The following is a 23,372-nucleotide window of genomic DNA, read 5'->3' on the forward strand; positions in this document are numbered from 1 at the left end:
GTGGCTCACCTACATCATGTGCAGCCTCCAGAAGGGCGGCGGCGGCGGCAGCGGCACGGGTCGCGGGGGCGGCGGGTGCTGGCGGTACGGCCAGGCGGCCGCCAGCAACAGCGGCTGTCAGTTGACCGCGAACGGGGGCGGCTGCGGAGGCGGAGGCAGCGGCAGCGGCGGCGGCGGCGGCAGCAGGAAGCCCGCCCCCGAGGCCGCCGGGGGCGAGGCGGCCACCGGCGGCGGCGGAGGCGGCGGGGGCGGCAGAGGCGACGTGGCGGGCTCGCCGAAGGCCGAAGCGGCCGGCGGCGGGGGCGGAGGTGGCGCGGGGGCGGACGCCGTCTGCTCGTGCGTGGCGAGGTGTTTGCGCAGGTAGGCCTGGCGGCGGAAGCGCTTCTGGCAAGCGGGGCACGGGAAGACGTCGCCCCCGTCCTCACCGGCGTCCTCCGAGGAGGCGGGGCCGGGCGCCGGCTTCTTGACCACCAGGTCGAGGGCGCCGCCCGCCGGCCGCGGCTTGTGCCAGCGGCGGTGCGACGCCAGGTTGGCGGGGCAATTGAACACCTTGTCGCACTCGGGACAGCGGTACTCGACGTGCACGATGCGCGAGCAGCGGTGCTGTGCCAGCCCGAACGCGTCTTCGTACATCTCGCGGCACAGCCGGCAGATGTAGTCGCCGATGCGGTTCTCGATCTTGGCCAGCTCCGCCTTGGCCTCCTCGGTGATCTCGACCACGTTGAAGGCGGGGTCGATGTCGCCCTTGCGCACCACCAACGGCGCCTCGTCGTCGCGCAGCTCGCGGATGATGGTGCCCGACACGGGCGACGTCTTGTCCTCGTCGAAGGTGAGCCGGCGCACCGCCTTGGTCTTCTTCGGCGTAGCCGGCGCGGTCTTGGCCTTGCTCGGCGTCGACTGCTGCTGTTTCGGCGCGTCGTCCGAGTGTAGCCTCTTGCGCACTGGCGAGCTAGGCGACGGCGTGGACGGCGGCGTGATTGGCGTCGGCGCCGGCTTGAGCGAGAGGTCGAGCGGCGTCGGCGTCACGACCAGCGGCTCCGAGTAGGCGGCCAGGTAGTAGGGCGGCGGCCGGTGCTCGAAGCCGAGCCGCTCCACCAACGAACTGAGCGGCGAGAAGCCGTACACGGCGACGTCATCCATGGTCGACGGCCTCTGCGGCTGCAGCTGGCCGTGGTCGTGCCTGCGTACCAGGAAGCCACGCGGCATGCCCGCGGACGCTGAGCGGCGACTCAGTGCCTCGGGCACCATCCGCTCGCGCCGCGGCTCCGACGGCGTCTGACCGGCTATAGCTCGTCGGCAGTCGGGTACTGGGCCGCGGGAGGCGTGGCTTACCACCAGCCAATTGGCGCGCCCGTGGCGTGCGCGCGCAGTCGGCGGTAAGGCATCGCGTGCGGCTATTGGTGGGCGGAACTCGGGCCCTCGCCTCATTGGGTCGGTCGGCGGCCGCCTCGCGAGGACGCGTGCCGCCGCCGCCGCCGCTGTTCCTCCCGGATGAGACCTGCGGAGCGAGGGCTTTGCCGGACGCTGCTAAATCATGCCGCGCCGTTACGCCCAACGGTCCGCGTTTCGTGTGATTCGAACGCTACGCGTGGTACGAGAGGACACTTCCAACGGACGCTAAATTGACGCATAACGAGCACCCCTCCCCTTTATCCGCAGCAGCTGCCGCTCTAATAGGCGGTCCGACAGTTACCGGTAGGCATGCTGGTACACCCGGCTTCTTATCGTCATCACGGTGGAACCACATTTATCTGTCCTCCGTGGTATCGTAGGCCGCCCGCATCTTCGAAAATCCTAAAATTCATTAAGAAATTGGAATGACACTGGTTAAAAAGCTTGAATAACAGTTTGAATTACTGAAAGCCCGAATAACTAAAATATTTGTCTGATGCTATAATCGACACATATTATAAAAATGTGTGTATGCCTATGTGTATGTTCCACACCTCCTGCTAAACCACTGGACCGGTTTCAGCCGAACTTGGTATCCATATGCCACATAGCTCAAGAGATTGGCATCATAAACACCGAGATAGTGTAAATATGCCACATCATGTATGAAGTTTTAATACATTTATCCTTTACTGGCAACACTCGTACAGTCGAGTCAAACCAAGGAAATCCCTGACACGCGGCAGCGCTTTTGACAGCTTTTCACTTGCGAAGTGCCAACGAAAGCTATATATATATAGAGCTACGAAAATATGTAGCCACAGAGAAGTATGTAAAATTGCGTTGTAGAGACGCGAAGCAGCTGAGCCCAGCGTTCAGAAACTATTCTGGATCATGTTTCTTAATTTGGATACTGTACTGGTACATTTGTAGATTATGTATATTTCTTTGTACGACTGTTTCATAATTTAAAAAGTGTTTTCAGGAATACATGGAAATGGAATTTTTTATAGACTATAGAGTTTGTTTTTTGTTTTCGGTTCTAATAGAAAATTCGCAGAATTAACACCTGCGTAATGCCGGGTTTGTCAGTTAGTTACGAGTGTAGCCTCCGGCATATCTATAGCTTAAAAACTACACGAACTCTAACATTATGCTTTAGCACAGAAAAGATCAGTGATTCGTTTCTTACTCACCTTACGTCCAGATTTTGAACTAACGTTTCCTGTTAGCCTCTACGTTGCTAGGTTGGTCTTCTGAAACAAGCAAGTTTCATCTGTATTTTATATCTGTGGCGAAGACAAATTTTCCTCTTGTATAACAGTCTTTAATTCTTTACAAAAGTATCCACACTTGCAACGTCCCAAATTAAACGTTCCCCACACACTTTTCTGTTAAAGATAGTCTGCACAGTCATCCAATACTAGCCATAAACCCTGTTCAGCATCATTTAACTACAAATCTTTCCACTGCAGTCTCTAGTTCGACACCTCTTTCAGAAACTCCGACAGGCCATTGTTGTTTCTGCCAGGTGTACGTACACAATAACATCAACGACGGTCTGTTTTATTTCAGTTGTATCCATCTTCCACCTAATTCGACTTGTTTTATTACCAAGGCCGAAGTTTTATTGCGTTTTTTTCCCAAATGTAAAAAGTCGACTTGGGAATCCCTAACTCGGTCGTAATAAGCAGAAGCACCGGCTTCGATTGTAGCCAGGTTTGCACGTCATCTTCCAAACGTAACGATTTGTCAGTTGTTATTATTTTTTCCGTCTTGAGCTTACTGTAATTTAACTAACCAGAATTTTACAGCAAATGCGTTTCGCTTTTATTTACAAAACATCTTCTGTAGTTATTCTGCAAACTGGAAATGTTCGTACATTTTTGGTTGTTTTACATAAAAAAACAACATTTTGTTTGTAAACTTGGAGTGCAAGTTACTTACGGTGTTTCTCTACATATTCTCGAAACCATTGCTTCTTCCCTCCCTGCTAGCAGCGGTTGATGTCGAAAGACTTGGTTTCACATATACACTTGGCAGTTTTTGTCATTCTGCAGTATTTTTTGCGCTGCATTTTGGTTTTTTACACTTCACCTTTGTAAATATAATTGAAATTATGTGTGTTTCTCACTTTGCGCAGTATTTCAGTGTTCGTTCGTTTTCGTGCAGGTTTAGAGCGTTCTCAACGTGTGAAACTACATTTTTTTCATTAATTCGTGTGTGTGTGTGTGTGTGTGTGTGTGTGTGTGTGTGTGTGTGTGTGTGTGTGTGTATGCGTGTGTGTGTAAGTTAGCACGGGCGAAGTGAATGGCAAGGGTAGGGATGCGTTCTACACTTTGCATTAGATGATCTCGGCGCGCATTGTGTCAGATAGCGTACGGCACCGTTCCACTATGCGATAAAAAACCGGTCCGATTTACCGTGAATTCTGAATTAGTGACGATTTTCGGTAACCAGTAAGTTTCTTTAAAGTCATTTTCGTATGCACAATTACGCAGGCGTTTCACCAACAATAATGGTTCGGCTGATGTATCTTCCGCTTAGCTTTCCGAATAAACTATTATTTTGCACCAGAACCAAATACAGCTAAAATGTTTTTGAAAAGTTTCCTTTATCCAAACTTAAAAACGCTTTGGCTACCATCTCAATTACAACAGCATAAAGCTGTCCTCTATCGAAGTGTCGGCTCAGTTGCACAGGAGTATTCTGCGTAATCATCATTACTCTCTGGCAGCAGATGTATTTTTCGACTGCAGTCCCAGCTTTAGTGATTCATTTTCTGTACCGGAAACTCTTCCAACGCATAACAGCATATATGTTACTGTAATTATTGGGCTGCCATACAACCTGCTTTGTAGGGTAGACTACATGTCATGATCAAGAAACAGGTTTCCAGGCTCTGCATGTAGGTTACCTTGCATGACAGACATACGGTACTGGAGTAGAACTGGCCTGATTCATAAACCTGCTTTGCATGGCGGTCTAAACGTCAGGACCAAATAAATAATTTTCAAGCCCGTTATGTGTAGCCTGCATTGCATGACAGGCATGTTGTGGGAGTGGTATCAGCCTTTTTTAGTGAACTGTATTGCAGAAGCTACAAGTGCTGACGAGCATGGCTGGGGACAGGTCAAGATGAATAGAGGAGGAGCAAGAGTGAGGGGGAGGAGGAATGGCCAGAGAAAGGGGAGGAGGGAGAAATTTGTGGGGCAGATGGGAAGTAGAGAGCAGCAGTGTACTGGTTGGAGAGGATGAGGGGGAGGTGGAAAGAGTGAGGTCTAGGAGGATATGCTCAGAGGAGGGGGAGGAAGATGTAAAGATAGGGGATGGGGGAAATGGACAAAGAGAGACGGAGGAGGAGATGAAGAGGCAGAGACAGTCAGGAGGAGGAGGTAGGCAGAGGTGGGAGGATGAGACACAGACAGAAGGAGGTTCAAATGGTTCAAATGGCTCTGAGCACTGTGGGACTTAACATCTGAGGACATCAGTCCCCTAGAACTTAGAACTACTTAAACCTAACTAACCTAAGGACATCACACACATCCATACCCGAGGCAGGATTCGAACCTGCGACCGTAGCAGTCGCGCGGCTCCGGGCCGAAGCGCCTAGAACCGCTCGGCCACAAAGACCGGCACAGAAGGAGGAAGAGGTGGACACAGAGAGGGGCAGGAGAAGGTATGTTTGATATGTGTATTGACTAGCCTACATAAGTGGGTGAAACTGCAAAGAAAATGCTAGTTAACATACACTAATAGCCATTAAAATTGCTACACCAAGAAGAAATGCAGATGATAAACGGGTATTGATTGGACAAATATATTATACTAGAACTGACATGTGATTACATTTTCACGCAATTTGGGTGTATAGATCCTGAGATATCAGTACCCAAAACAACCACGTCTGGCCTTAATAACGGCTTTGATACGCCTGGGCATTGAGTCAAACAGAGCTCGGATGGCGTGTAGAGGTACAGCTGCCGATGCAGCTTCAACAAAATACCACAGTTAATCAAGAGTAGTGACTGGCGTATTGTGACGAGCCAGTTGCTCGGCCACCATTGACCAGACGTTTTCAATTGGTGAGAGATCTGGAGAATGTGGTGGCCAGGACAGCAATCGAACATTTTCTGTATCCAGAAAGGCCCTTACAGGACCTGCAACATGCGGTCGTGCATCATCCTGCTGAAATGTAGGGTTTCACAGAGATCGAATGCAGGGTAGAACCACGGGTCGTAACACATCTGAAATGTAACGTCCACTGTTCAAAGTGCCGTCAATGCGAACAAGAGGTGACCGAGACGTGTAACCAATGGCACCCCATACCATCACGCCGGATGATACACCAGTATGGCGATGACGAATACACGCTTCCAATGTGCGTTCAACGCGATGTCACCAAATACGGATGCGACCATCATGATGCTGTAAGCAGAACCTGGATTCATCCGAAAAAATGACGTTTTTCCATTCGTGCACCCAGGTTCGTCGTACACCATCGCAGGCGCTCCTGTCTGTGATGCAGCGTCAAGGGTAACCGCAGCCATGGTCCCGGAGCTGATAGTCCATGCTGCTGCAAACGTCGTCGAACTGTTCGTGCAGATGGTTGTTGTCTTGCAAGTGTCCCCATCTGTTGACTCAGGGATCGAGACGTGACTGCACGATCCGTTACAGCCATGCGGGTAAGATGCCTGTCATCTCGACTGCTACTGATACGAGATCGTTGGGATCCAGCACTGTCGCGATACGATAAATCGCAATCGCGATAGGCTACAATCCGACCTTTATCGAAGTCGGAAACGTGATGGTACGCATTTTTCCTCCTTACACGAGGCATTACAACAACGTTTCACCAGGCAACGCCGGTCAACTGCTGTTTGTGTATGAGAAATCGGTTGGAAACTTTCCTCATGTCAGCACGTTGTAGGTGTCGCCACCGGCGCCAACCTTGTGTGAATGCTCTGAAAAGCTAATAATTTGCATATCACAGCATCTTCTTCCTGGCCAGCAGTGTACATACTCTGCAAACAGGTGTGTTATGTGAGAATAGAATTGACCTGCTTTAATGCCCTTCTTGCAGGGCAGCCTACATCTCAGGATCAAGAAACGGTTCTTCAGTCCTCGATATTTATGCTGCCCTGCACGACAGGTGTGTTGTGTGGGGATAGTATCGAACAGCATTATCGACCTTCTATGCAGGGCAGGCTGCATGTTAGGTCCCTTTGGGCCGTATGTGGTTGTATTATACAATATGTCATCAAAAGTGTCCAGACAGCCCCAGAAACACACGTTTTTCATATTAGGTGCATTGTGCTGCCACCTACTGCCAGGTGCTCGATATCGGCGACCTCAGTAGGCCTAGTCATTAGACATTGTGAGAGAGCAGAGTGGGGCACTCCACGGAACTCACAGACTTCGAATACGGTCAGGTGATTGGGTGCCAGTTGCCATACGTCTGTACGCGAGACTGCCATCCTCATAAACGTCCCTAGATCCACTGTCTCCAATGTGATAGTGAAGTGGAAACATCGAGGAACACATACAGCAGAAAAACGTACAGGCCAACTTTTTCTGTTGACTGCCAGAGACTGCCGACAGTTGAAGTGGGTCGTAATGCGTAATAGGCAGAAATCTATCCGCAGGAATTCCAAACTGCGTCCACTGCAAGTACTATGACAGGTAGGAGGTGAGAAAACTTGGCTTTCATTGTCGAGCGGCTGTTCATAAGCCACACATCACGCCAGTAAATGCCAAACGACGCCTCGCTTGGTGTAAGGAGCGTAAACATTGGACGATTGAACAGTGGAAAAACGTTGTGTGTAGTGACGAATCACAGTACACAATGTGGCGATCCAGTGGCAGGGTGTAGGTATGGCGAATGCCCGGTGAACGTCATCTGCCAACGCGTGTGGTGCCAAGAGTAAAATTCGGAGTCGGTGGTGTAATGGTGTGGTCGTATTTTTCATGGAGGGGGTTTGCGTCCCTTGTTGTTTTGCATGGCACCATCACAGCAAAGGCCTACATTGATGTTTTAAGCACCTTATTGCTTCCCACTACTGGGAATGGTGATTGCATCTTTCAACAACCTGTCCATAATTCACGGTCTGTAGCGGAGTGGTTACACGACAATAATATCCCTGTATTGGACTGGCCTGCACAGAGTCCTGACCTGAATGCTACAGAACACCTTTGGGATGTTTTGGAACGCCGACGTCATGCCAGCCCACACCGACCGACATCGATACCTCTTCTCAGTGCAGCACTCCGTGAAGAATGGGCTGCCATTCCCCAAGAAACCTTCCAGTGGCTGGCTGAACGCATGTCTGTGCGAGTGGATGCTGTCATCAAGACTAAGGGTGGGTCAACACCATACTGAATTCCATCATTACCGCTGGAGGGCGCCACGAACTTGTAAGTCATTTTCAGCCAGGTTTCCGGATACTTTTCATCACATAGTGCATGTAAAGCTGAGTGTACGTGTGAATGTGTAAGAATTCCACCTAGGTCCATGGAATGGAGTGAATGAAATTTGACCCACCAACTCCTTGCCGTTAGAGGACCAATCAGGGGGTTAATAACACTCTAGCTCTAATATTTACAAACATAGAGACATGCTTATTTTTTAAGCCTGTCCTGTATGACAGGGTTCTTATGTGTGAATACTATTGACTCGTCTTATCCATGAGCTTTGGAGGGCAGCCTACATATCAGGAGCAGGAAACAGTTTTCCTGTCCTGGTTGTGTAGGCTGCCCAGTACAACAGGTGTGTTTTGTTGGAGCAGTATTGGCCCACAGTCTACATGTCTTGGGAAAATAAGGGTTTCCAATCCCTTGGCATATAGACTGTGATGCATGTGAGGCATGTTGTGGGAGTAGTAGCAGCCTGCCTTGTCGACCTCTCTGCAGGGGCTACACTTGCAGACGGCAATGCCTGGGGGAAGATTTAGATGGATAGAGGAAGAGACAGGGAGAGAGAGAGAGAGAGAGAGAGAGAGAGAGAGAGAGAGCGCAGGTGGCGACTGATAGGGAGAGGGATGGCAGGAAGGAATGTGCATGGAGAGAGGGGAGAAGAAGGGATGTACAAAGAAGGAGGGGGAGAAGGAAAATGGAGAGAGAATGATGGTAGAGGAGATGGACAGAGAAAGAGAGAGGGGAGAACATACATGTCTTCAGGCAAAGCCACAGGGAGAAAGCTAGTACATACTGTATATAAAGCTGAGTGTATCTATGTATGTGTGAGAACACCTCCCAGGCCCTTGGACTGAAGTGGTCCATACTACACACACAGACTCCGTGCTCTAAGAAGACCCACATAAGGGAGTTTATGTAGACCTAATATTTATCGAGATACAGATGAAGTATCATGTGGTTCTACATAGAGCGAAGTTGAGAATACGATCTCAAAACGTGTCACTGTAACGTGGATCCTTCCGTAAAATGACGGAAAGTAGCCTTCCTATTTGTAATTAAGAGTGATTTAAAAATGACATGAAATACGGATGGTACTAATGTGCTTGACAATGATGCTTAGTCGAAATTAGCTAATCACACGAGTAAGTAAACATCGTATTACAGTCTACTGCGGACCATGTTACATTTATTAAGCATCTGGAGGTTGTAGATCTCCACAAACACAAATTTTAAGAACACAGCACGTCATTCTCAGCCCAGAGAAGTCTTCGGACGTAAAACCAACTTCGGGTGTGCCGCAAGGGACTTTTATAGGACAACTTCCTTCCAAAAAAAATATGTAAATGATCTAGCAGATGACGTCGGAAGTTCCATGAGACTTTCCGCGGTTGATGTAGTTGTACAGGGTGATTCAAAAGTGTCTGTACATAGTTCGTGGGTGTAATGTAAGCATAAAAATAAGCGTAAAACGTTAAATAAAATTTTGTCTGAAATTGATTTATTTCAGAGTTATGCTATAGAGTAGGGATCTCAAGTGCAACACAAACAACACATAACTGATTCATAATTAACACTTCTCAGAAAGCAACGAGACGAAGGGACTGGTAATTGAACTTATCTACGTAGACTACTGTACGTTTACCCCAGGACATGTTAAAAATGAAATGATAATTAAATCAAGACCCTAACCTGTCAACAGGCGTTGAAAATCTGTGCCCCGTCCGGGACTCGAACACGGGATTCCCTGCTTACATGGCAGACGCTCTATCCACCGTTTTTTTTTCATTTTGTTCGGTATTGTTCGTTGCATTTGGTCTGGGCGGATGTCAAGTTGATCGTTGATTCCTTTACTCAGTTTTTTTTAATTGCAGATCGGTCCATCTGAGCCACCGAAGGCACAGAGGATAGTGCGACTGCAGGGATTTATCCCCTGCACGCTCCCCATCAGACTCACATTCCCAACTTAACGTCTACACACTACATTCGTTGTGCCCCTGCCAATTACACTCATTACTCGCGGCAGACCATCTTACCGAGTCCCGCAAGAGTTCGGGCAATGCGCTTGCATCCAGAAGAAGAAAGCCAATGGCCGATTAGCCTTAACTATATGAAGATGGTGTCTATTCTTTCGGACATGTCTGAAAGAACAGATACCATCTTCATATATGTTCAGAATGATGTCCTTGTAGACGAAGACAGTGACCTGTTCGACTCCTTACCGCTCTCGAAGTTTTGCGAGCTCCGTTCATCCCATTCTGCGCAGCTATTTTCAATTTTCTGCTGTGGTTGTGCTACTTTCTCAATTGTAATTCCATACACGAGATCCCTGAGATCAGGGTTTATGATCCGTAGACTTGGCGGGCCAAGCAACTGACCCTGCACGGTCTGTTCACTTATAGCGGTAAGCAGCTTTGAGATGCCCTCTTGCCTCCCGATTGAAACTTGCAGGACACCTTCGAATAAGTAACATTAGTCGATATGCAGGAGAAAACGATACGCCAAAAGCCTGTACTGGCCCATAATGTAATGACTACCACAAGAGACATTATGCATCACGACTCTGAAATAAGCAGTCTCAGACAATATTTAACATTTTACTCTTATTTTGATCCATTCATTAGAAACGCGGTGTACACTTACTTTTGAATCAGACTGTATACAGAGAAGTTGCAACGCAAGAAAATTGTAGTGGGATGCAGGATGTCGTGCGCCCATACAAACATCTCCATTCACCATCGGAATGAAGGAAGATCTGAACAGGATTGACGCTTGGTACGAGTGGCAACTGACCCTCAACGTAAACAAATGCAACATATTGCGTATACATAGACAGAATTGTATGATTGCACGATTGATCAATCACTGGAAGCAGTTACTCCCGTAAAACATCCACGAGACTGTGTACGGAGTGATTTAATGTTGAACGCCCTCATCAAATTAATCGCGGTTATGGCAGATGCCAGACTGAAATTCATTGGAGGAACAGTCAGTAAATACAGTCCGTCAATAAAGGAGGTACCTTATAAAACACTCATTCGAACAGTACTCTAATATTGCTCGTCAGTCTGGGATCCGTACCAGATATCGTTGATGGAGTAAATAGAGAAGATCCAAAGAAGAGGAACGCGCTTCGTAACAGGTTCATTTAGTTAGCGACAAAGTGTCACAGAGATGCTCAGCCAACTCCAGTGGTAGACCGTGCAGGAGAGGCGTTCTGCATCACTGCGTCTTGACGTTCTGAGAGCATACATTTCTAGAACAGTCAACTAACATATCGTTTCCTCCTACGTAGGCCTACACCTCGCGAAAAGGCCTTAAAGATAAAATCAGAGAGATTCGAGCCCACGCGTAGGCTTACCAGCTATCGTTCTTCCTGAGAATCAGCCGCACGGGATAGCCTCTCTGTGGGCGTCTTGTCACGGTTCACGCGGCTTCCCCCGGCGGAGGTTCGAGTCCTTTCTCTGGCATGGGTGTGTGTCTTCTCCTTAGTTAAGTTAGATTAAGTAGTGTGTATGCTTAGGGACCGATGACCTCGGAAGTTTGGTCCCATAAGAACTTACCACAAATTTCCAAATTTCCTACGAATCGTTCGCGACTGAAACAGGAAAATGGGGACGTGATAACGATGCAAGAAGTACCCTCCGCCACACACCGTGAGGCGGCTAGTGGAGTATATATGTAGATGTGTCATTCATGGATTCAGGCAACGTTTTTCGCAAGAAAACACAATTACAAATACAGGATAATGTTTGTGCAGTACCAGTAAATGGTTCAAATGGCTCTGAGCACTATGCGACTTAGCATCTGATGTCATCAGTCCCCTAGAACTTAGAGCTACTTAAACCTAACTAACCTAAGGACATCACAGACATCCATGCCCGAGGCAGGATTCGAACCTGCAACCGTAGCGGTCGCGCGGTTCCAGACTGAAGCGCCTAGAACCGCTCGGCCACTCCGGCCGGCAGTACCAGTAAGTTAGAGTACTTTTACTTCGTTGTCAGCAGCTGGTGGTCTTGTGGTTAGTGTTACTGACTTCCGGTCAGTATGCCCAGGGTTCGAGTCCCGACCGGGTCGGACGTTTCCTCCTCTTGACACTAAATGAGGCGTCATTAAAAATACTTGCTCGCGGCAGCTGAACACCCCGGAAGGGAACTCTCGGCTATATTTGTTAACACGTGTTATATGCACATTCCTGTCAAAAGTGTTATACACACATTTATCTTCTTTTGTTTCTTATTTAAGAAATAGTGCAATTTTATGTATGTTACTGCAAAAGTTAGATCATTGGCAAATCCTAGAATTAACCAGTGAAACCTAAGATTTACCATCGTGGTGTGGTAAAAGTCTGAAATTTCTCATTATATGCATACATTTCGAACTTCTACCAAGAGACATTCGCAATCTTAGGATTTACCAACGTGAACTGGTAAAAGTTGGATCGAAGGCTCCTGCCTCCGTCGTGCAAGTTCAGACAAGTTTCATTGTTGCCAATTTTGTGTTCAGATAAGTGTCTTTATTGGCAATTATGAGTACTCAGTCTGCTCACCGCTGCGCAGTTTCAGTCAGTCGTCTTTGCGACTCGTTTTAGTGGTGAATCATTGAGTAAGAAGAATGACAACAATTTTTATGTAACTGCTGAGCAATATAATATTCTTTTAAGTGAAGTGAAAAATACAAAAATCTTTTCCAATAAAAAACCTGTTCACTACAGACGTTTGAAGCGGTATGACGTTCTTAACATCGGAGATGAAGATAAACTCATAGCATTGGCGTATGCTGGAAAAGAAGAAATTCGTTATTATATTCGTTTTGATGAACTGTTTAACGTGTTACATGAGCCCCACATTGCTGTAGTCCATGGCGGCCGAACACGGATGATGTGGAACTAAATCGTAAGCACACGAATGTGACTGTTGAATCAACAGTTACTTAATTGAGATACTGTGAACCATGTCGGAAAAAGTAAAAAACATTGAAAAGGGGTTTTGTAGTGAAACCTATCATACACAGTAACATGAATTCACGATACCAAATTTACTTAATCGACATGCAGGCAAACCGACCATTTAACAAAATTAGTTATCCTCCGCGCACTAACTTGAAGTAGCATATCATCTTTTGGACATTTTTACCACCTTTGGTACCCCAAGTATCGCTCATTCTGATAGTGGTTTTGTAATCAAGTCATTCAAAGTTCATGTGGGTTGTGGAGTGAGATAAGGATAGTCCACGGGAAGCCGAGGCACAGACAGTCTCAGGAATCAGTCGAGTGAGCAAATCAAGATATCGAAAATATGTTATCAACTTGGATGGAAACAATTGAAACTTCAAAATGATCTGAAGGGCTGAGGTTTGGCAAGCAATGAAAAATAGGGCTTATCATGAAGGGATCAGATGTTCACCATATGAAGCCATGTTTGGGGTTTCAATGAAAATGGGCATTGCGACCTTAGTTGTTCCACGTGATTTTTTAAAAAAAATACAAACACTGAAGAAGACTTGGAAACAAAGTTAAACACCACGTCCACTGACTCACAGGAAATTGAAAATGAGGGCCAATAAATAGATGCCAGTGAACCAAGTACTGGAACAGAAGGCACGGAGGTAGAAAGTGTGACTGCAGCAGGTGAGGAAGTACCAGAGACACAGGATTTGATGACAGTTAACAATGAGAAACCGTCGTGACGAGACGCTGACAACTTCCAAATGTGTTAATAAAGTGAAAAGGGTCCGAGAAGCTGCCCTAGAAGGTCTTCAATTGCAGGCAAAGAAAATGAAAGCAGCCTCATGCAACAAAATTCCAAAATCTTCAGTTCGACAGAAGACCGGATGTAGACGGGGCAAAAATTGACGCAAAATCTATAATAGCAGTACTGATAAATATTGTACGCTAGGAACCAATTTACATTGTGCAAGGAAAATTTTATCAACGCCGTAGATGTAGCAAGAGAAGAAATTAGTCTACGGGAAGTGGTTGCCTAACAATATTTTGTTGGTTTTACAAGGGTTCAAAAAGTGCAATTGCTTAAAAAAGTGCTCAACTGAAAAATGCTTGTGTAAATCGCTTCCCATATTATGTAATTCTAAATGCCACAATAGTTAGCCTTGTTGTAACACAAATTATTGATCACAGGGTCACATTTTTCACTAATATGGAATATTGCTCATTATAATCACATTGGAATTCAAGAATATTTAAAATACATAAATTTACAATAAATACATACTATTTCAATAAATAGCTAAGTTGATTTTTTAATGACTATAGTTTTACCAGTTGGTATGGGTACATCCTAAGATTTCCCAACATCTCTTGGTAAAAGTTCGAAATCTATGCATATAATAAGAAATTTTGGAAATTTACCACATCGTGATGGTAAGACTTAGGTTTCAGCAGTTAATTTTAGGATATACCAATCATCTTACTTTTACAGTGAAAGATACAGATATGGGCAGAGTGCTGATTATGGTACGTTGACAATATCAGAACTCTTATTCAAAATCCTAAGAGTCCTTTAACAAAATAACAACGTAAGAGATATGATTGCATGTCAGAAATGTCAAAGACCTGCGTAGGTAAAAATGGATGCTGCCATCAGTACATCACAACTACTGTTTGCAGAATTAATACATAATAAGTACTTGTCACATTATGCCAGCGTCATTTTGCTACTGAAGACACTAGTGAATTGCTGGCATTAAGCATCAAAAAGCCTTAAGCCTCACCAATCTTTGGTTGACAGGTCATGGACATTCAGACTTCACTTAAAGATAAATGTTTAAGTGTATAATAACAATTAATTAAAGAGATATTATATGATAAATAAGTAAAATAACACCTATCGTAAGCCATCAATTGAAGGTTTCACATGTATTTGGGAATTTTTCAGGAAAAGAAAACATTTCATAGGCGCGAATTTTGGACTAGTTGTTGTTTATGTTATCATGTACTGAAAATTAAATGAATATTTCAATAAATTACAGCTTGTATAGTTGGTATATTCTTACACACAATCCATTTGATTCTCTGGTAAGTAGCCAAAGTGAAAAGCTCGAAAATAAGTGAAAAGTTCATATAGTGTAGGTTCACTTCTTTGTTTACTTTTGTTTCATCACGTAAACGAGATAGATTTAGTCGAATTTTTGAATTAGTATCCAGACTTCAGGCATTAACTTTCTAAGAAATTTTATGTATTAACTGAGTAGTGTAGGAAGTTATTTTTGTTTAATTTAGACTAAAGCTAAAATTTGTTTGGCATGATTGAGAAGAGTATGACTTGCCAAAGGATTGTTAGTTCTGGACTGTGGTGTGAGAGTTGTTGTGGGTGACTGTAGCGGCGTGGGAACTGGGGAAATAAACAATGTTCATTGGTTGTGTACGATTTGCTGTAGAGGTAGGGAGATAGTGGAACAGGAGGAAAAGATTGCTGTCTTTCGGCTAAAACCAGGTAAGGCAAAACAAGATCTGGAAAGGTTAAGGGGGGAAAGGGGAAAAGAGAGATGCGAAGTGACAACAGGCTATGGAAAAAATAGGAATAGAACTTTCTCAGACAGCTTTGTTGTCAATGAGGCAAACAGGTTTGTTCTGTTGTCACAGCTGGAAACCGACGAGGGAAAAGTAGATGTAAGAGTTGACAGGATAAAACAAACTTTCAAAAAGTGTTTCAGGATTAAGAAATATGCTGAAGTTAAGCCTCTTTAAAACAAGGGGGATAAAGAGATACCATCAAACAATCGATCAATTTCATTTTTGCCAGCTTTTTCAAAAATATCTGAAAATATATCAAAATATCTTAAGCATCCAACTGCAAATAATTTATTGTCCAAGTCACAGTTTGCATTTCTTAAGAGTTCCAATATACATAGATATGTTTACACATAGAATGACAATGTCCTTAATTCGTTAGATAACAAATTAGAAACTACTGGCATTTTATGTGCCCTGTTAAAGACATTTAAGTGTGTGAATCACAGCATTCTAGTAAATATATTATAATATTATGGTGTCACTGGCAATGCTGTGAAATAGTTGAAGTCTTACCTAACTAACAGGATAAAAAGAGTGTTGTTGCAAAACACCTGTGCAGTAAGCAGTCAGTCGTCATCTGTTTGGGAATTAACGAATTAACGTGTAGTGTTTCTCAAGGTTTCATCTAGGGTCCATTGTTTTTTCTTTTGTACAATAATGACCTCTCATCTGTTCCACGGCAGGTGCTAAGCTTCTTTTTTTTTTTTTATAGATGATACAAAGATTGCAATAAGTAGCAAGTACAGATTTAGAGAGGGCTCTAATCAAATTTTCACTGATATTAATGAATGATTTAAAGCTAATTCATAGTCATTAAACTTTGAAAAACCCTCTACGTGCAGTTCAGAATCTATAAGAGATTTCTTCCAGCATGTGTATAGCATATGAAGTCATGCAGGTCGAAGAGGCTGACAGTGTTAAATTTCTGGGATTACAACTTGATGATGAATTAAATTGGGAAGGGCATACAGCAGAATTGTTGATGTGCCTAAACAAGTCTGTATTTGGAGTGAGAATGATGACAGATGTAGAAGATATTAATATTTTAAAAAAACATGCATACTTTATTTTAATTCTGTTATGTCATACAGGATAGTATTGTGAGGTAACTCATCAAAGTGAGAAACAGTTTCTAGTGTGCAAAAGCGTGTGATAAGACCCATTTTGGGTGTATTTTCAGTAACATCACGTAGAAACCTCTTCAAGGAACTTTCTATTCTAACCACTGCTTCTCAGTGTATTTATTCCGTCATGATATTTGTTGAAAGTAATATATCTCTGTTTCCAACTAGTAGCTCAATAGATTTCAATATTAGGAATAAGAACAATCTACATAAAGACCTAAAATCACTTACATTGGTCCAAAAAGGGATCCAATATTCAGGAACATACATTTTCAATAAATTGCCAGCAACCATTAAAAACTTAGATTCAGGCAAAGCACAGTTTAAACAGAGCCTGAAAGACTTTTTTGTCAGACAACTCTATAGAAAAATATATTAACAGAGACTGTTAGACCAACTTAAGTAAAAATGGCCTTAGATTTCAGATTTGAGATCACTTTGTCACAACAGTCAAGATTAGGTATTTTGTGTATAATAAATTTATTAAAACTGCATTACTATGTATTAATTCTGTAAATATTAGCTGTTCCACTTTACTGTAATGTATTCATCTATTTTGACACTCTCATCGCAAATGAACAGGGTAATGAGCATTTTATGTTATACTTTCTGACATGTTCCACATCCACGAGAATCATCTCATATTTGGATCTATGAAACGAAAACTGAATGTAATCTAATCTCCGTAGTGCCTTACGAAGTCAATGGGAAGACTCTTCCACCCACATTAGTTAGTGTAATACTCATAGGCAATCTTCCAGTACTGTACAATGCGCACAAACCTTTGCAGAACATATGAAATCCTTATTAGCACCATAGAAAATACAAAAAACAATTAGCAATGTGGCAATTGCTGTAACTACAGTTACAGTTGTTAAAGTCAAAGACGTATAACGTGGGTCCCAAATTACAGACGCCAGTAATAATTTAAGATCGTAGTCGTAGCTGTATCGACAGATCTCTGACATTCCGTAATGCTTCCATATCTTTTACGTTGGTATTATGCTTTTGAACGCTTTGGATTTTAAGAAGAGCACTAACGATGGTCATTGCACTGAAACTCGGTACCTTTAAATGAAAAAGAACTCGTTGACACTCCAAAGCTTCCCCTGCCTTTTTCATCTTGCATCTTAAATCTTTTATATTTTATTTTCTGAAGTAATTTCTCAGTTCACTGGTACACCTCTTTAATTATGCTGTCAGTGTCGAATGCCAACCTCCTCATTTACAATATGTCATCTACCTCCTCAGTTATTCCTCCTATTTTATGACGATTCAGTAGTTGTTTCTTCTATTGTCTTTAGCTAATTTTTAACATTCTTTTTTGTACGTTATTTTTATTTTCTTTAATGTGACAAACTGAAGTACGTACTAGCACGCCTCTGCACCCTTTAGCGGATAGGCTTCTGTTAGATGGACGTTGGTTTCTGTATAAAAAGTAGTATCACAGAACGCAGAGCAGTTTTAATGACGTAGTGCGTTCTTGCATCGCGTTTGACGTGTTACTCCTTGTAACAAGGTTTCAGTAGTATCTCTCCACTAATTTTTATGAACAGTACGTGTTGGAAGTAACTAGAATGTTGACTTACAATGCTTCTTTCTGTCTCTTTTAGACACCGGTCATCCTGGGTAAATTTCCATTCAAGACGAAATAAATTTTATTTTGACAAAGAAGTGCCATAAGGACTTTTGCTTTATTTCCATTTTGATTTCAGTTGCACCTTCCACTAAACAGTGTGTCACAATTTATAGAATCAGACGGAATTTTTGTCCTGAGTACTAAGAATGTTGGGTGCATGAAACGTTGAGCTTGGTCGAAAAGCTTACCACTCAAGATGTGGGGCTAAGGCGCGGCTGGCAGTAGAGACTGGAGCAGAATTTTTCCTCCAGGAAAAAGCAGCAGTATCAAGCAACCCAGGACTAGCTCCTCACCAGCCGGAACTGAAATCAGTCGTCCGAGAACGAACAGTGTAGAGAGAAATGAAATATAAAGTGTTGTTTTACAGTTGCGGAAAAGAGGTTTCAACAGACTTTCGACCATGTAACGAATCGGCAGTTTGAGGCGAGAGATCTGTGGCGTGAAATGAAACTGCTGTTGATGCTGAGCTGAATGGACTGAGGTCTTCGTCATATGGCCTACTACGACCGACAAGTTCACATTATATATTTTGTTAATGAGAAACAAATTACTAAATGCAAAATCTACAAAAATTGTAACTCAGAATTTTTACAAAAATTACAAATTATAGATTCTATCTAAAGAATTAATAAGCACAAATTCTACAAAACATCACTACTCACAATTTCTAGGAAAGTTACAAACCACAAATTCTACCAAATAAACAAAAACCAAAATCTATATAAAACAAATACAAGCTACAAAATTCTGCAAAAAATTAGAGACCACAAATTCTAGAATAAAAGTGATAACTTAGATGCAACATATGACTTTCACAAATCTACATCAGTATTAGAGGTCCATTTAACAGCGCCTAGCATTAGTTTCCAGGGTGTCATTACATATCTAATAGTATCTTCTCTTGAAGCACTGTGGGAAGTGAGGTCTGTGGTCACATTAATGGCTCTCGATCACCTATGGTGTATCTTATCCCTAGTTCTGGCATGGCCTGTTTGGATCCTACGTAGGCAGCACCAAATCTTGGTTGGTAGTTCATAGTATAGTTCTAGTGTAGTTGGGTCTTGCTAGCCTTTACTATGGGAACCTTTGTTAGACTTTCGTCTTTTTTACCACATTTCGGCCAGGAGGAATGGTTGACACTCCAATAGGACATCACCTACTGAAGCAGGTCTATGGTACTTTGAGACGGAGTGTCAACAAGTACTGTGTGGATTTAAAATGTTGCTTCCAATACAGGGGCGACTACAACTGCAGACCGACAGGAAGTCTACAGGTATACCACCAGTAGGTCCAGGCTAGTTCAAGTATAGGCTGCATTGTTGCCAGAATTTTCTCTCCCTCCCATTATGACATCAGTTTCAACACCACACATTGTTGCTGGGTTTCCTCCCCCATTCCTGCATGCTCATTGGCAAGTTACTCTATGTGTAAAATTGCAGAAAAATCGTGAGAAATTAAAAATCCAATGCAGGCCATAGTCAGACAACAACTGTGCAAGGAGGAGGGATGAGAACTAAGACCATTGGCCAGAGCACTTCATCTTTTATACTGAAAATTGAGAACATATGAAATTTACTGTCAGTTCTTGAAAATCGGAATGGTTGCTGAGTAACGCATCAGTATACATGGAAGTGTACTGACTATGTCTACCAAGTTCACCTGATGAGTGGATGGTGCAGGGGAGTGGTGGGGGATAAGCAACTACAGTGCCCCAAAAATTGGACGAAGTATTATGGGCTGCCTCGAATCCCCAGGTCCATCATCTTAAATTGCCATCAATGAAATCCTGGATTGACGTCTTGGATTGTGATATCATAGGACCATCATCTTGGATGTTAAACATAGTGACCATTTTGGATTGTAGACATAGCACATGTGACCTACTTCCACTTTGACGTTGTGGGAAAACCCAAGAGGAGAAGTGAATCTGACAAGCATAGAGAGCGCATCAGCATATGGAATGTTTGTGGATGCATGTCTGTGGTATGGGTGCAAGTGGAACTTGCGGCACACTTTGTGTGGAAAAGTATCAAAAATTCAAGTAACGATACTTTAGTGAGGGACAACGAGTGTGTACGAGTTCTGATTTTTCGTGTGTTCGAGATCTTTAGGTGGGATATACGATTGTGGTTGTAAATCGTTCTGCTGCCTGTTGTAACAGTATGTTCTATAAACTTTCATAATAATATTTCGCAAAATGAAAATACACGTGCCTCTGAGTTGCTTCGATGACTTCTTTTTGTCCGATTATCTCAGACCTCTAAATTGCTTTGATGTCTTCCTTTCGTCCTATAGTCTCTTTACAAAGTCCATGAAACTGTATTTACATTGCAGCAGACGTAGAAATTGTTGTCTTCATCGTTACATTTTAGTCACTTTCCGAAAATTATCATTACAAAAACATTAAAAAGCTGTTACATCCCCGCACTGGTGTAAAATTTTACAAGGGTGATAGCTACTATACATTTTCAGGGAATGTTGCCAACTGCATAAGTAATAACACAACGTCTAGAGAGATTGTGAGTATTGTCATCACACTGCTATGTGTGTATTTTGTGTGTGTGTGTGTGTGTCTGTGTGTGTGTGTGTGTGTGTGTGTAATGTGTTGGGTGACCCCCACGATGAGCTCCTGTGGTGCAACACTTGGAATTACCGCCAACTACTGACAGGATGAGGTGGCGCACCATGCCGAATTGATAAATTGCTAAAGAATTCAACCGCATGTGTAGACGGAACATGCCTTTCTGGCACTCTCGTCTGCATTGTTCATCTCCCCTTCCCTAGGAGGCACTAGGGTGTAACGTTTACAGCTGCTGTTAATTTTCATTCCAAAATGTACTGTTCTACTAGACTAGTGACCATTACTCCCATAACATGATGTTGTTTCTGTGCCATGCATCTGCTGCATTTTTTGACGGTTAAGATCTGCTTATCACATCATATAAGGATGACATGCTCAAACTGTGCTTGATACCTGTTTGGTGTATATAATTTGAGACGATTTTGGAGAAACTGGGATGGTTGTCTATGCACCAGACAGGTTGTTCAGTAGCTGCAGTTCATACCACATACTAATTCTTTATGGTGAATTTTAAAACATCGTACTTGAATCTTTTTTGGCTCCACATCTAATGCACGAATCCTTACAAGAGAATGCATGTATATCTGTGAATTTTTGAATTTCCCTGCAGAATTTATTTGTGAGTTACTGGTCATTTTAATTTCCTACGATTTTTTTGCGTGAGATAAAGCATATGTGTGCTGCTTGCATTTTAAAATTTCCTCGACATTTTAACTCTGGTCAAAGCGAATGTGCTGTCAAATGGTTTGTAGCGCTGAGTGAAACACCTTTGCAAAAAGCATACTAGTGCTGAGAATCGGAATTACCATCCTGCACTTCGCATTAGGTGCTCGAATCGACAGTAGGCTTTCTCTGCCCCAATACACAGAGCTGTCACAGGCTGTGACTCCCGGGTGAATGAGACTCAGTGCCTGAGGCTCTAACCGTCTGGTGGTGACATCAGTACAGTTGAGTGATTGGACAGAGCTTTTTGTGTCAGTTTGGTAGCTTATGTGAAGACATAAACGTTCATGTACTATTCCACATAGTTCGATAACTTAGGGCAAGTCAACTCTTGGGTTCGAAATTTAGCGTGAGAATTGATTAAACTGTGATGTGAGATGGGAAATTATTTAAACCGTGATGTCTGAAAGGGAACCTTTTAAACTTTGGACAGCTGGGATAGCTACATTTTAAACTTAGGGTAAGTGATTCATATTTTAAACTACGCTTAGCACAATGGAACTGGTAACCCTGCAGCTCTGCATCCTTCAAGTCCATAACGTTGGAATCTGATGTCACAGGGGTGGAAAAGTTGACGAACATTGCGGCTACGCCCTTATTCACAGGTATTCCATCTTGGATCACCACCTTCGATTATGACAGCATACAGTTGTAGACATATTTCCCTGTGCTCCATATTGTGTCACCATCTTCGATTTTTTTGAATTGCACACAAATAGCACTATTAATTTTTTAATTTCCCGTCACTTTACACTTAGATGACCACCTTACTTTGACAGTGACATCACAGGAGTGGGGAAAATCTAAATAGCACAAATGGAGTATTTTAAATGTTGTGGTTTTGGACACACAGCAGTCATAAGGGCGGGGGTGGCAATTTGGCAAAAATACCCGATGTCCTTGATAATGTCATGGGGAATGGGGAGAGAGGAAATCTGACAACAATGCAGAACTGGCATAGTTCTACTGCTAATATTCATGCAGTGACTGCACTGGCTCTAAGGCCTCTCACAGGGGTAACAATCGACACAATATTGGACCCAGGACTGGTGAGTGTGGTCGAGGAACCATGAGCCTACTTTGAGGGAGAAGATAGTAAGACCAAACAAAGAGTCATATATATTTCAGTCAAAAGATTGTGTTTACTATACATTTAGTGAAATGGAGGTAAAAATTCCATTTAGACTAAACTGCAAATTCTTTCTGTTGGTACTCAGTCTATACGACTAAGTGCAAGTCGCAAAAGTTTCCTGCTGTCATACGAGTGTCCAGTGAACGAACTAAGGATAATCTTTAGATAATCCTTATGTAGGACCAAATTATGATTGAGTTATGTTATTTACGTTATCACACATGGATTTCAGTGGGGCTGGGAATCCTTTAATATTATTCGCTAATGTTGTGAGCATCTGTGGTAAGTGGTTGAAGGACAGTGAAGTCATGATTACGTGAAATTGATGTTGTTCATCCATGTCTGATCAAAGAAAGTAGAGCTCTTTAAAGCACGATAGGTGGCGATCTGTGGTAGATATGACGACATAACGCAGTGCTGGAGCAATCAGCAGTGCTTCAGAACACACCGTTTAGCGCACAATGTTGAACATGGGCTGCCGCAGCAAACGACCCCTACCTATTCCGATATTGACCTCGCAACATCGTCAGTCACAGTTGCAATGGGTGTGGGATAATCGGGATTGGACCAAAGATCAATGGAAATGTGTCATCTGGTAGGATGAACCATGTCTCTTGGAACATCAGGTCGATCGTTGTGTCTGGATAATCAGCTATCCAGGTGAAGCACTGCTCAATACACGAAACACGCCATGGACTCACATCTGTGGGAGCAGTATTGTTCTATGGCAGACATTCACCTGAACTTTCACGGGACCTGTGGAAGTAATCAAAGGACCATCACAGCTGTGGACTATGTGGACATTATTGCGGACCATCTACATCCTTATGTGTCTGATG

General features: G+C 43.5%; 1 protein-coding gene across 1 annotated transcript in view; it reads right to left on the minus strand.

The window, feature by feature from the left end:
* The window catches only part of LOC124613415 (insulinoma-associated protein 1a-like), a 42,427-nt gene that overhangs the window by 2,717 nt on the left and 16,338 nt on the right, over positions 1-23,372 (minus strand). The window contains exon 2 of the mRNA XM_047142118.1: positions 299-1,498. Within this exon, the coding sequence (XP_046998074.1) occupies positions 299-1,498 (1,200 nt within the window). The remainder of the gene's footprint in view (positions 1-298; positions 1,499-23,372) is intronic.

The sequence above is a fragment of the Schistocerca americana genome, chromosome 4 (assembly GCF_021461395.2).
Source record: "Schistocerca americana isolate TAMUIC-IGC-003095 chromosome 4, iqSchAmer2.1, whole genome shotgun sequence".
Classification (NCBI taxonomy): Eukaryota; Metazoa; Arthropoda; class Insecta; order Orthoptera; family Acrididae; genus Schistocerca; species Schistocerca americana.